Below are 13,228 nucleotides of genomic sequence, written 5' to 3' on the forward strand. Positions count from 1 at the left end.
TTGTATACAAACAGACTAACCACCAGTGAAATTTCAAATTTGTTTTTTCACAAATGTAATTTTGATTTATTTGGATTTACTTAAGGCTGAAGGTTTTGCATAAACTCATGTTCTGTACTGCCTTGCAATAGTAGTTTGAGGGTAAGTGTTCAAATTTGCAATTTGACTGTACTGTAAGATTTTACAATGAGTGATAAACAGAGTTGCAACTTTAGGTGTTCAGTCAGACATTTTTAGAATAAATCTTCACAACAATCAGATATCATTAGTTAAAAAGCTTTTGGCATTTGCCATTGAGTATTTAATGTAACAGCTTCTGGTGCATCTTTACTTACAAAGTACTATGTAAAACCTTCAGTCTGAGTGCTTCCTGTGGTTCCTGAGTTGCTGAGGCAGATTACAGCTCTTATTATAACAGCACTAAAAAGGCATACCTCCAGACGGCCTGTAGTTATCTGCACTTGTGTATCTGTTTTGTTTTTCATTAAGGAGCAGTATGAGTGTCCTCACCTCGACGGGCACCATTAACCATTTTGGGGTGATTGGTTGGTTAATGATTGATTAAATAACCGTTAAAGGATGATAAGATAATGTGTTACAAACATTTGATGCACAGCAAGGTTATGTTCAATTCAGTCAGTTTATTTTGCTATTACAATGAAAACTGATTTTTGTCAATGTTGGAATGACTTGGGCCCTCTATCATCCTTCTGCCTTGAATTGTTTGCTTTTGTATGTTTTAAAATGTATGTTCATAATTTTTATTGTTAATGGAAAATCTAATAGGGCATGATTTGTTTTCTTTCCACCATGGTTCATTTGGGTGGGAGTGTTTAAAGTTTGGACAGAGCCAGGCTAATTGTTTCCTCCTTCTAGTTTTTAAGTCAGACTGACCACATCCTGACTCCAGCTCTGACAGCCACAAGGTAAACTTCATCTCAGACGCAATGAAAGTGAATGAACAAATTCCCAGTATCAATTTAAGAAATCTGTATATGTACAGCTCTTATCCAACACTATACCCAAAATCTGTATATGTAATATTCATGACCAAAATGATTACAGGGCTGGAACTAAAAATGAACTTGTGTTGAAACAAACTGTTGATCAATCTATTTGCAATTGACCAGTACTATCGATCCATCCATCCATTTTCAATACCCGCTTTTTCCTGAAAGCCAGGGTCACGGGTATCTGCTGGAGCCTATCCCAGCTTCTCTCGGGTGAAAGGCAGGGGTACACCCTGGACAGGTCACCAGTCCGTCGAAGGGGCACATAGAGACACACAAAGACAGACAACCTTTGACCAGTACTAACTGAACTGAATTAGTTTAGGCTGCAAGGAGGAAATCTCAATTTCCCAGTTCTTGTTCCATCTAACTTACTGCAATGTAGAACTGAAAAGCAGCAGATCCTCACTGGAGAAGCTAGAAGCAGATACATCTATTCTTCATGACTTAAAATGACTAAACAATTATAAATTCTGTACCTGTATTTTTGTCAATTGAATAATCATTGCAGGATGGCTTTCAGGTATTTTATTTTAACAATGCAGTTAGAGGTGCTGTAAGCTCCAAAATCTTTGTAGCCTGAGATGAAAATGCACTTTTCTTGCATTGCACAGCATTTTGTTGTCTTTCCTATTTTTCAGGATGAGTCAGCATAAGGGACTGCAGCCCCAAAGCTGGATGGGTCTGTGGTGCCTAATTACAGTGCCTAAGCTGTGACTGTACAGTACAATCGGTGTTGAGAGAACAGCTTTAAGTCCTGCTGGAACATTTTAGAAAGCACTTTTAAACAAAAAATCTCCTTTGTTCATATCATAGGCAGCATGACCATGTAGTTACAGCATGACTTTAATGCCTCCTTAACACCAGAATGACAACAAAATGACAAATGAGACATGGAATCAATAAATAATACGGATACTTTTCATGAGACAGACCAGAAACCACACTCCCTGGCTGATAGACATCTGCTGTTGCACAATTTACAGATAGTTGCAGCTGTGACTTTGGCTTCAATATACACAGTAATGCACTCCTCTCTTTTTACTCTTTCTCTTTTCTGAAAAAAAAAGAAGCTTTGAAAACATCAGAAGAGAAAATTTCTGCAGAACATCTGATTAAACCATCTCATGTACCAAATAGTGTCCTCAGTTTGTGTTTTTTAACAGCTGATCTTTTTACTGTTAAAGGTAGCAAAAGAACATGCTGTCATCATCAGTCAGATGAGAAGGATATCAGTTTCATTTATTCACCTCTTCTTAGCAAACATGCAGCCAATGCTTCTATTCACATTTCTATTCCTGTTGAGTAGATAGAGTATGGAAACCAGTCAGTTTGGGGTTGATGGAAGGTGTACTTTCTTAATTCTGGTGGAGCTTTATGTCCAGTCTTTGTGCTAAGCCACATATACACTTCTCATCTGGCCCTGATGAAGAAACCAAGGTTTAACCAAGATTTCACTGTTCTTAAAAAATTACACTCCAGTCCTGATTTGACCATCTTATAAGCACCAAATGTGTATGCTACCCATTCAGACGCCCTCCATTTTTTCCATGTTATGTTGCAGCCTGATACTACAGTTGTTTGGCAATTGCCAGCTGTGAGGCATTCTATAGAGAGGTGTGTGTCTTTCCAAATCAAGTCCAATCATTTTAATTTGCCACAGGTGGACTCCAGTCACAGTGTAGAAACATCTCAGCAAGGAGCTAATTCTCACATGCTGTTGCAAAGGGTCTGAATACTGTAAATGTGATATTTCAGTTTTTCCTTTTTAAGAAACTTACAAACATAAAGTTCTGTATTCACTTTGTCATTCTGTCACACTGGGTGATTAATGAAAAAAACAAAAAATGAATTTAAACAACTGTAGTATCAGGCTGCAACATAAAATTGGAAAAAAGTCAAGGGGGTCTGAATACTTTCTGAATGCACTGTATGTGCAGGTGGTGGTCTGACATCTTAGCCAAGGGCCAAGGACACTTTGACAGTACTGCTAGCTGTTGCAGTCAAACTGGCACCTTGCTCTTGGTTCACATTAATTCGGGCACCAAAACACACTAATGCATCCATTTCATCAGCAGGACAAAACCAAGAGAGAAAAACAGTTGGGAGAAATTCTGAAAAGGGAGAGAATCATTAAATTTTGTTAAAACAAAATAAACTTGGTTTAAGAAAAATTAATTGCATGATGTAAAAAATCTGTATCCACAGTTCAGTTTATTCCATTTAGTCATCCTTGACCACTATGAAAATATCTCTCACAATATAAACAGGCATATAGTTCATCTTTCTGTACAGGCATTTCTCCACACAGCACGGCGTGTGTTGTTGGTGTATGCTGGCACTGAGGCACATGTATCGCCAGAGCTCTTGGCTGTCAGTCATCGATGAATGTCAGCCGTCCCGGCCCCTCGTTCTTCATCCAGCGGCGGTACCGTTTCATCCTTGGGTCAGTCGCCATCTTCACCTTCATTTCCTCCTCCTGCTGCTTTCTGTACATCTGAAAGATGCATAAGGAATGTTTACAACCCACACACACTCTAACTGAATTGAAGACAGGCTATCTGAAGGAAGAGAGTAATTAGGGAAAGATGAAAATGGTGAAAGAGTACAGTGTAGGAGGGAGTACAAAGAATAATAATAAATAAATAAAGTGGTTGAAAATTGAGTGATTAAGACGAAGACACAGCCACAAACCTCGTAGTTTTCTTTGATCCAAAGCTGTTTCTCCAGGAACGTCTGTCTGATGTTCTCATCCAGACTGTCAAACTGAGACTGCGACATCTTCATGTACCTCCTGGGAGTTTAGACAGAGGAAAGAAGGATAAACGTGTAGGTAAATCTCATTCACTCACACAGACCAATGAACAGGGTATCTGCAGGTTTCTAGAGCTAAATTTTAGACTTTTCAAGACCTTTTTAATACCACGCAGAATAACATTTAAGACCAATTTTGTAGAAATAAAATAAAACATCACACAATACAACCAATTCCCATAACACTGTTTATTGTTCTAAACTGTTTACACACCGTTTGATTTATTGAGTAAAACAAAAATAAAATGCCAGGTGTTTTCCGACAGGTTTCCGCAGCCGCTTTGTCTTATTCACACCGCTTGTGGGTCTCCAAAGCTTTAATACCCATTGTTCCAAGTTTTACATTTTTTTTGCACAGCCTGCACCGGACCTCGAACACGTTGCTACTAACTGGACTTAACCAAAATTAGGGTTTTGTAACCAATTGTCATTAAATTTACATTTACCCATGGCAAAAGACAGAGCTGAGACTTTCCCGCGGTTCACGCAGCTGCCGGAAAGCATATGTTAAATGAACTCCCCTCAAACACGTATTTTAGTTGGTTCCGCCTATTTCGTTCTGCGTAACAAATACACGAAAGGATTTCAAATTGATTTCAAGATGAAAATAAAATCTTCCTTATGGGGTCGGTTAGATTTCATTTTAAGACCTTTGAAACACGAATTTAAGACATTTTAATGCTAATTAAGGCCTTAGTTTTATAATATGGAATTTAAGACTTTTTAAGGATCCGCGGACACCCTGAATGAAAAAAAAAAAAAAACTGACCTGATGAGATAGAGCTTCTCCTCATCCCCATACTCCTCCCTGCAGATGGTGAAGCGGTAAATCCATGACACGTACCAGGCCACGTAGTTAGTCAGGTAGTACGGGAAAAGCACAATCTGACACAGCAGGATGTCTGACAGGTTGGGCTTTTGGTAGCCTCCTTTAATGTCAATCTTGTTTTTGATGATGTCACGAATGACCTCCTCCTCCTGCTCCCGGATCTCCTCTTTGGAGCGGCGATTCTTTCCCTTCTCCTTGGTGCGGTTGAGGAGGCCCTGTTGCTTGGCGATCTCTGTGGCCTGGATACGGTACTTGGGTACCGTCACCAGGTAATTGATGGCCTCATTGTAGCTGCTGTGCCAGCTGTAATACTGTGGGAACAACAGGGAGCATTAAGAATGCCTCACAGCTGGCAATTGCCAAACAACTGTAGTATCAGGCTGTAACTTAACATGGAAAAAATGGAGGGCGTCTGAATGGGTAGCATACACATTTGGTGCTTATAAGATGGTCAAATCAGGACTGGAGTGTAATTTTTTAAGAACAGTGAAATCTTGGTTAAACCTTGGTTTCTTCATCAGAGCCAGATGAGAAGTTTATATGTGGCTTAGCACAATGACTGGACATAAAGCTCCAGCAGAAGTAAGAAAGTACACCTTCCATCAACCCCAAACTGACTGGTTATCTGCCTGTTTCACACCTGTACAATACTATTTATAAAGGCAGTCAAGGGTCAAAACTCAGTTTGACTAAAAAAGTTCCCACATGGTCCATCTGTGGTCTAGCAAAACTAGTTGAAAATATGGAGAATGCTCATTTTAGAATCTGCTGGTAGTTTTCTGAACCTGTTAGAGACCATGATCGCACCTGGAAGATAGAGATGGCACAGATAGTGACCAGGATGACGACTCTGACGTCTACTTTGGGTGTGAGCTGTCGGCGGTAGTAGGCATAGTAGTGTTGATAATACTCCTCAGGATGGTCCAGCATGTAATCGTAGTCTCGCCGAGTGTCCTCATCCTGCATGCACAGATGAGACTTTATTTCTCTTATTGCTTGTATTCATGGAGACCTATGGGGTGTGTCTTTTCACTTGGCCTGTTTCTGTTAATAGCTCTATGCTGTTTTCATCTCAGGCACACTCTTGTCCCAGTTTTTAGGTGAAAGTTCTGTGAAAGAGCCAATCAATGTGGCACTTTCCCCATTGCACACAGAAACTAAATTTGTCTTTTGAACATCTGCATGTACATTACTTAGAGTAGGGAAAATGTAAGTGAGCCATGCAAGGCCGTCATTCCGTAATACAAGCTGTATTTTTTCTGAAAACAAAAGACAAATGTGTCTGACTGTGTGTGACTTATTAAATGCTCTGCTGACATACATTTTTTGTGAGTGTAGCTTTGACTGTATACATTGCAGTCTTTCAACACCTGCTCTGGCACTGCCAAATCAAATATACATATATTTTGGGGAACGCACAGGATTTCCATGCATGTTATATTGTGTCCATTGTGTGTGGTCTTCATTTGTGTAGCAGTCAAACTGCAGCATATGAAACTTTAATGTTATTAATGCTTTTAACTGATCAACTTGCTTTCTCAGTTTATGTGTGTTTATGTGTGTCCTGGTAGCCGACCAGAAATCACAATGCATGTTAAAGAGATACCAGAGGAGGTGAACAGACAATTATAGCTGGTGAAAGGACGAGACAGAAAATATTTCACTTTCTCATGGCTTGCTAAACACATGTCAAGGATCTCTTTAGAATAACAGTGAAGAACAAAACGGGCAGCAGGTCATTATGCTGGTATAACAAATCATTTTATAAAGATTATTTCATACCACAGCAGGAAGGCTGTGGAAATAAAACACGTAAACAAGCACTATATGTGGGAGGTAAACGCTTACTGTTGGGCACAGTGTGCAGCAGTAACATCCTGCTGGAATAACTATAATAATAGAACTATATTAACTATGTCTTTAGACTTTTACAGACCAACCTTTAACGTTTCGTAGGCGGTCGCGATGAGGAGGAACTTCTTTTGAGCGGACTCCTGGGTCTCCCCCTCGGTACCGGGCTCCCCCGGCCTGAAACGGTCCGGGTGGTACCGGCGAGCCAGCTGCCGGTAAGCACGGGCGATCTCCGCTTTGGAGGCCTCCCGGGTAACGCCGAGCACGTCATAGCAGACTTCCCTGCCGCAGTAAAGGCCCTCCACCAGCGCCGTGACCGTCGGCACGGACAACAGGAGCAGCGCCAGGCACCACCATGACCTCACTGCCCGGGGACACCCAGAAAAGCCTCTGCGACAGCCGCAGCTCTGTTCCGTGGACTCAGCCATCGCCATCTGGCCTCCGATGGTGCCACCTCCAAGCCCAGGTGGTCCTGTCGCAGGCTGCCGACATCATCAGTACGCGCCGGAACGGAAGGATTACACGACATCAGTCGATGTTTTAAAGCTGTTTAAATAAAAATCACTATCATACCCTTTGGTAGACACCTGGTAAAACATTCACTAGTTTTCCTGTAGGTTTTGGATAAATTTGGGAAGAAGTCGGAAACTGGCTCCAATTCTGTATTTATACTGAAATGATGAAATGTATTAGTAATTGTCGTCTTTTCAGTGGAGCTGAATCACACTAAAATGTAATCTCAGCACCCCTAAACCCAATAATAATAATAATAATAATAATTTAATAACAGTAATAATAGCAAGCGGCGATAAGCGGCCCTCGCCTCGAGCGCACCGCCTCCCCTGACGCACTGCCCCCACGAGCGAACCGCGTCCCCTAACGAACCTCCTCCCCGAACGAACAGTCTCCCCAAGCGCCTCCCCTGAACGGACCACCCCCCTGAGGAGACCACCTGCCCCCGAGTTCCCCCCCCTGTGCGCCCCCTTAAATGGACAGCCTCCCTGAGCGCCCCCCTCGAATTGACTACCCCCCAAGAATTGGCCGCCCCCCGTGGAGGCCGCCCCCCGTGGAGACCCCCCCCCCCCCAAGTAGACCCCGCGGAGGTCTGTGCCAAATTTGGTACAGTTCTGACAAAACCTGAACATTTTGTAAAATTCCCATTGGAAATGAATGGCGAGATTTGGTCATCGCCAAGGCAACAGCCTTGAAAACAGGGCATGGGTCCAATTGGCTTTTATGATCAGGATGCCCTAAAGGATGTCTGTGCCAAATTTAGTACAATTCTGACAAAGTGTTTTGGATGGCAATTTTCAAATCGTTATACAGGGGGAGCTATTGGGCCTATTTTGATTTATTTGATTTAATCCAATGGGTTCAGGGCGGCAGGGATTACAATTCATCAATTGGTCCGATTCAAATCCAACAATGCGTGTGAGAGTTATTACAAGTTGAAGAAATGGTGGCCTCTCCGATGGCAACCTGCATCAACTTGCCATGCCCGCCAAAGGAAAACCGTAAAACTTATTCACAAAATTTGGGTAACTTTTGCAGCCCCATGGGTCTATGTGATGCTGGCCAAAAATGAGCTCAATCGGTCAAAAGGAGTAGTTCTTTCAAGTTCGAGGTGAGCAAAATCAACGAACTCAATGACCTCAAGATAAACTCCCAGCTGGTGGACTTCCTGTTGGTCACATGACCTCGACACGATAAGCTTTTTTGCTTGGCCTGACATGAAGAAGAGATGTGCCAGGTTTGGTGACTGTACGATGAAAAAACTGTAAAGTGACCTCTCATTGACGTAATGTATTTTGATTTTTGTCGGGGGAGCCGAAGAGCCATTCTTTTGCGGTCATTTATGAAACCCATAAAATATGAAATTTTCACGCAACTCTTGAGTGGCATGCAAATTTTGGTGAGTTTTCACACACGTTCAGGGGGTCAAATTTGAGGTTGTTTCGGAGAAAAATAATAATAATAGGGAAGACAAATAATCCTAACGATTTCCAGGCCCAAGGCCACCTGTCAATAATAATATATACATTTTCGGAAAGGTCTAATGCCCAGTAACGTCATGGTGGGGTGCGGGTAGACGCTAGACGATGCCTAAAACCGCCCCCCCCCCCGCTTATTCGTCCCTTGCATGTTGAGCGATTATAAGACCTTTGGTCCTTGCTCGTGCCTAAATATAGCTGCAAGCGGCGATGAGCGGCCCTCGCCTCGAGCGCACCGCCTCCCCCAGCGGACTGCCACCCTCAGCAAACCGCCGGCGCGAGCGAGCGAGTGGTCGAACCGCTCGTCCCGACTGAAGCGGCTCACCAGGAGCCCTTCAAAACGAGAGCAGGATTCAGAGCCGGAAAGGTGGGGGATTTTTTCCGGTCAATGTTTGTCTAACAGACAGACACTGAAACTTTACATCTCCATGGTAACCAAAGCAGCAGTTGTAATCACAGATGCACATATCCAGATATACTGAGACACAAAAACACACAGACACACATATTAAGACATTAACAAATGCATTCAGCCACACACACCACTTCGCACACCTGTGGCCACATACAGACGAGCAAACCTACACATTTATCATTGTAAATTTTCATTTGACAGGACTAGCAAAGCTGAGGTGGGGGATTTTCCAGAGGCCACAGTTGGGACCAGAAAGTCACATTTTTCATAACACAGCAGTTAAAAGAGTATTGCCTCTCAGAAAACCACAAAATTTAATCAATGCCATGGTCAAACTGTGGTTCCAGTCACCTCACTGGGAGCCCTTTAAATGAGAGCAGAAGAAGGTGAGGTGTGTGATTTTGTCAACTGCTGCAGAGGGCACATTTCTGCAGCCACAGTGATACAGACACACAAATGCAGACATTTATTCAGCTATTGCATTTTTAAGTTTAAAACATCTCAGTCATCACCACGGAAACAGTGTGGAAAATATAGGATGACGCTTTTTTGATCAGGGTGCCCTAATGGATTTTTAAGCCATGTTTGGTACAGTTCTGACAAACTAAATTTTGGCTCTCCATGCATTTTCATCTCACCGTGTAGATCTCTCATTGAAAAACAATGGTGGCTGTCTGACATCACCAAGGCAACAGCGTGGAAAATAGAGCATGGGTCTTGTTGGCATTTTTGATCGGGACGTCCTGTAGGATTTTTCTGCCAAATTAGGTACAGTTCTGACAAACTAAATTTTGGCTCTCACCTGAGGTGACTGGAAACATGGTTTTCCAGCTCAAAATCCTGTTCTCATTTAAATTTGGCACAAAAATCCTTTAGGGCATCCTGATCAAAAAAGTCAATAACACCCATGCCCTATTTTCAATGGTGTTGCCTTGGCGATGACCGAAATCCACCATATATTTTCATTGAGAATTCTGTCCAATGTAACTCTATGGTGACACAGAATGGTGTCATGTGCTCAAGCTGTAAAAATGGCTCCCACTGAAATCATTGGCTACACAGTTTGACGTCGGCACCAGGGGCTGGTCACGGCCTGTAATAGACGGTCACAGGTGGTTACAGGGGAACGCAGCGGGTCATGGCGGGGGCTGTTCATCGCCGCTTGCAGCTATATTTATTATTATTATTAGTATTCCTAATTTTTTACCCCTTGTAGCATTTGTATCTATGTCTGTTTGCACTGGAGTACCCCCCTGTACCTAAACAAATTCCTTGTGTGTGTGTGCTCACACACTTGGCAATAAAGCTCATTCTGATTCTGATTCTGATTCTAACCAGGGTCACAGGGATCTGCTGGAGCCTATCCCAGCTCTCACTCCTATGGGCAATTTAGAGTCACCAATCAACCTGACATACATGTTTTTGGATTGTGGGAGGAAACCGGTGTACCTGGAGAAAACCCACGCAAGCACAGGGAGAACATGCAAATTCCACACTGTCGGGTTTCAAACCAAGAACCTTCTTGCTGTGAGGCAACACTGCTAACCACTAAAACATCGTGTTGCCCCTATTACTTAACATTAGATTTTCATTTATTTGTTTGTTTGATTTTCAGGGACAGTACACTGACATTGTTGCATGCAGGCAAAAGCTGCAGTGTACATAGAGCATATAGCAAGAAGCCCCTGTGCTTGGTTAAGCTTTTATATAAAATCAGCACATCCAAGCAATAACAAACAATCATCACAGAGTAACAGAACAAATGCAAAATAGGAATAAGCATGTGTATGTACAGGTATCTGTGTGTATATATTGTACATAATGTCAGCATTATCACAAATGCCATATTGACATATTGTGCAACTCTTGCAATGTCACAAACATAAAATGTATGACACCTTGCATAAGTGAGACAATTTAAACTTCACTTCGCTATTTCAGCTTTGTCGAAAAAACGAAGAGCTCTGATTGTAATTTTAAATCTATTGTGTATCGTGTTCCATAATTGTGAATCTATTACTGAAAAAGATGATTGACTGCCTCGTCTTCACACAATCACTCTTGTTTTTGTATCAATTTACAGATTACATAAGGGGCAAGGCCATTTATACACTTAAATATTGTTTTATAAATGAAAATGAAAGCTATCAAAACTTAACAAACTACACTTTGTCCCCCTCCGTACTTATTGTTTTTGGGATGTATTCGTCATTGCTTCCTGTTGTATCACAAACAAAAATCAATTATTATCCACCTCTCCTGTTCCAGTACAGGCTGTTTTTGGAATAAATTCCATGAAGGAACCACTGACCTGTCCAAACAAACAAACCATTAGAAAAAAAATTTAGAAATTCAATTCAATTCAATTTTATTTGTATAGCGCCAAATCACAATACAAATCATCTCAAGGCACTTTACAAAAACTAAAACTAAGAACCCAACAATTCCCTTATGAGCAAGCACTTGGCGACAGTGGAGAGGAAAAAACTCCCTTTAACGGAAGAAAAAAAAAACCTCCAGCAGAACCGGACTCAGTTTGGGCGGCCATCTGCCTCGACCGGTTGGGGTGAGTGGATAGAGCAGAGAGAAAAGAACAGCAACAATAAACAACAAATAGACACTGCAAGTTGGTGGGGCCAGTAACTGCACATCAGCGATAAACAGCTCCAGGACCAGGGACACATGCAGAAGGTACAGAGAGAACAGAGAGAGAGGGAGAGAGCACAAACTAGGGGAGAGAGAGAGCACAAGGTTAGTAACATTCAATGGTGGAATATACATGAGGTGGGAGAGGGGGGGGGGGGGGGGGGCTCAGTGCACCGATGGTCCTCGGGCAGTCAGAATCAGAATCAGAATCAGAATGAGCTTTATTGCCAAGTGAGTGTGCACACACACACACACAAGGAATTTGTTTTGGTACGGGGGGGGGGGGGGGGGGTACTCCAGTGCAAACAGACATAAATACAAATGCTACAAAGGGTCAAACAGTAAACATAAATGCTACAGAAATGCTACAAAAAACTAAAAGACTAAGAGAAAAATGCACAGATAACCTGAGAAACAGGATGAAAGGGGAACTAATTGGTGTGCAAAGAGCAAGAAGGTGCAAGTGTCATAGTGCAGGTGGTGGAAGGGAATGGTGGAGAGCTACGAGTTTAAGAGTTGGATGGCCTGAGGGAAGAAGCTTCCTTTGTGCCGGGCTGTCTTGATGTTTGGAGCTCTGAAGCGCCGGCCAGACGGTAAGAGCTGGAAGAGGTGGTGACTCGGGTGGGTGGCATCCAGAGTGATTTTCCGAGCTCTTTTTCTCACTCTGGAGGTGAACAGGACTTGGAGGGTGGGTAGGGTAACACCGATGATCTTCTCAGCGGTCCGGACTGTCCTCTGAAGTCTTCGGATGTCTGATTTAGAGGCAGAACTAAACCAGACAGTGATGGAGGAGCACAGGACCGACTCGATGACCGCTGAGTAGAACTGGGTCAGCAGCGTCTGTGGAAGGTTGAACTTCTTCAGCTGGCGCAGGAAGTACAACCTCTGCTGGGCCTTCTTCGTGATGGAGTCGATGTGGAAGTTCCACTTCAGGTCCTGAGAGATGGTGGTGCCCAGGAACCTGAATGACTCCACTAGTGCCACAGTGCTGTTCATAATGGTGAGAGGGGGGTGGGTGGGGGCATTTCTCCTGAAGTCCACAACCATCTCCACTGTTTTGAGCGTGTTTAGCTCCAAGTTGTTGTGACTGCACCAGCGAGCCAGCTGCTCCACCTCCTGTCTGTATGCAGACTCTTCACCGTCCTGGATGAGACCAATGACAGTGGTGTCATCTGCAAACTTCAGGAGTTTCACAGAGGAGTCACAGGAGGTGCAGTCGTTTGTGTAGAGGGAGAAGAGCAGTGGGGAGAGAACACACCCCTGGGGGGCGCCGGTGCTGGTGATGCGGGAGCCAGAAGTAAATTTCCCCATCCTCACTAGCTGTTGCCTATCCGTCAGGAAGCTTGTAATCCACTGACAGGTGGAGTCAGGAACAGAGAGCTGGGAGAGTTTATTCTGGAGGAGTGATGGGATGATGGTGTTGAATGCTGAGCTGAAGTCCACAAACAGAATCCTTACATAAGTCCCTGGTTTGTCCAGATGTTGCAGGATGTAGTGCAGCCCCATATTGACTGCATCATCCACGGACCGATTGGATCGGTAGGCAAACTGCAGGGGGTCCAGGAAGGGTCCAGTGACGTTCTTCAGATGGGCCAACACCAGTCTTTCAAAGGACTTCATGACCACGGATGTCAGAGCCACTGGTCTGTAGTCGTTGAGTCCTGTGATTTTT

At 43.2% G+C, this 13,228-nt stretch overlaps 1 protein-coding gene across 1 annotated transcript; it reads right to left on the reverse strand.

Annotated features, from left to right (window-relative positions):
• Positions 1–1,835: 1,835 nt before the first annotated feature.
• Positions 1,836–6,991, reverse strand: LOC113124293 (dnaJ homolog subfamily C member 25-like). Its single transcript, XM_026296917.2, has 5 exons — positions 6,594–6,991; positions 5,461–5,613; positions 4,594–4,964; positions 3,705–3,804; positions 1,836–3,507 (listed from the first exon to the last, which is right to left on the reverse strand). Exons 1-5 carry the CDS (start codon positions 6,936–6,938, stop codon positions 3,385–3,387), a joined length of 1,092 nt encoding a protein of 363 aa, XP_026152702.1. The 5' UTR covers positions 6,939–6,991; the 3' UTR covers positions 1,836–3,384.
• Between the last annotated feature and the right edge of the window lie 6,237 nt (positions 6,992–13,228).

The sequence above is a fragment of the Mastacembelus armatus genome, chromosome 12 (genome assembly GCF_900324485.2).
Source record: "Mastacembelus armatus chromosome 12, fMasArm1.2, whole genome shotgun sequence".
NCBI classification, from domain to species: domain Eukaryota; kingdom Metazoa; phylum Chordata; class Actinopteri; order Synbranchiformes; family Mastacembelidae; genus Mastacembelus; species Mastacembelus armatus.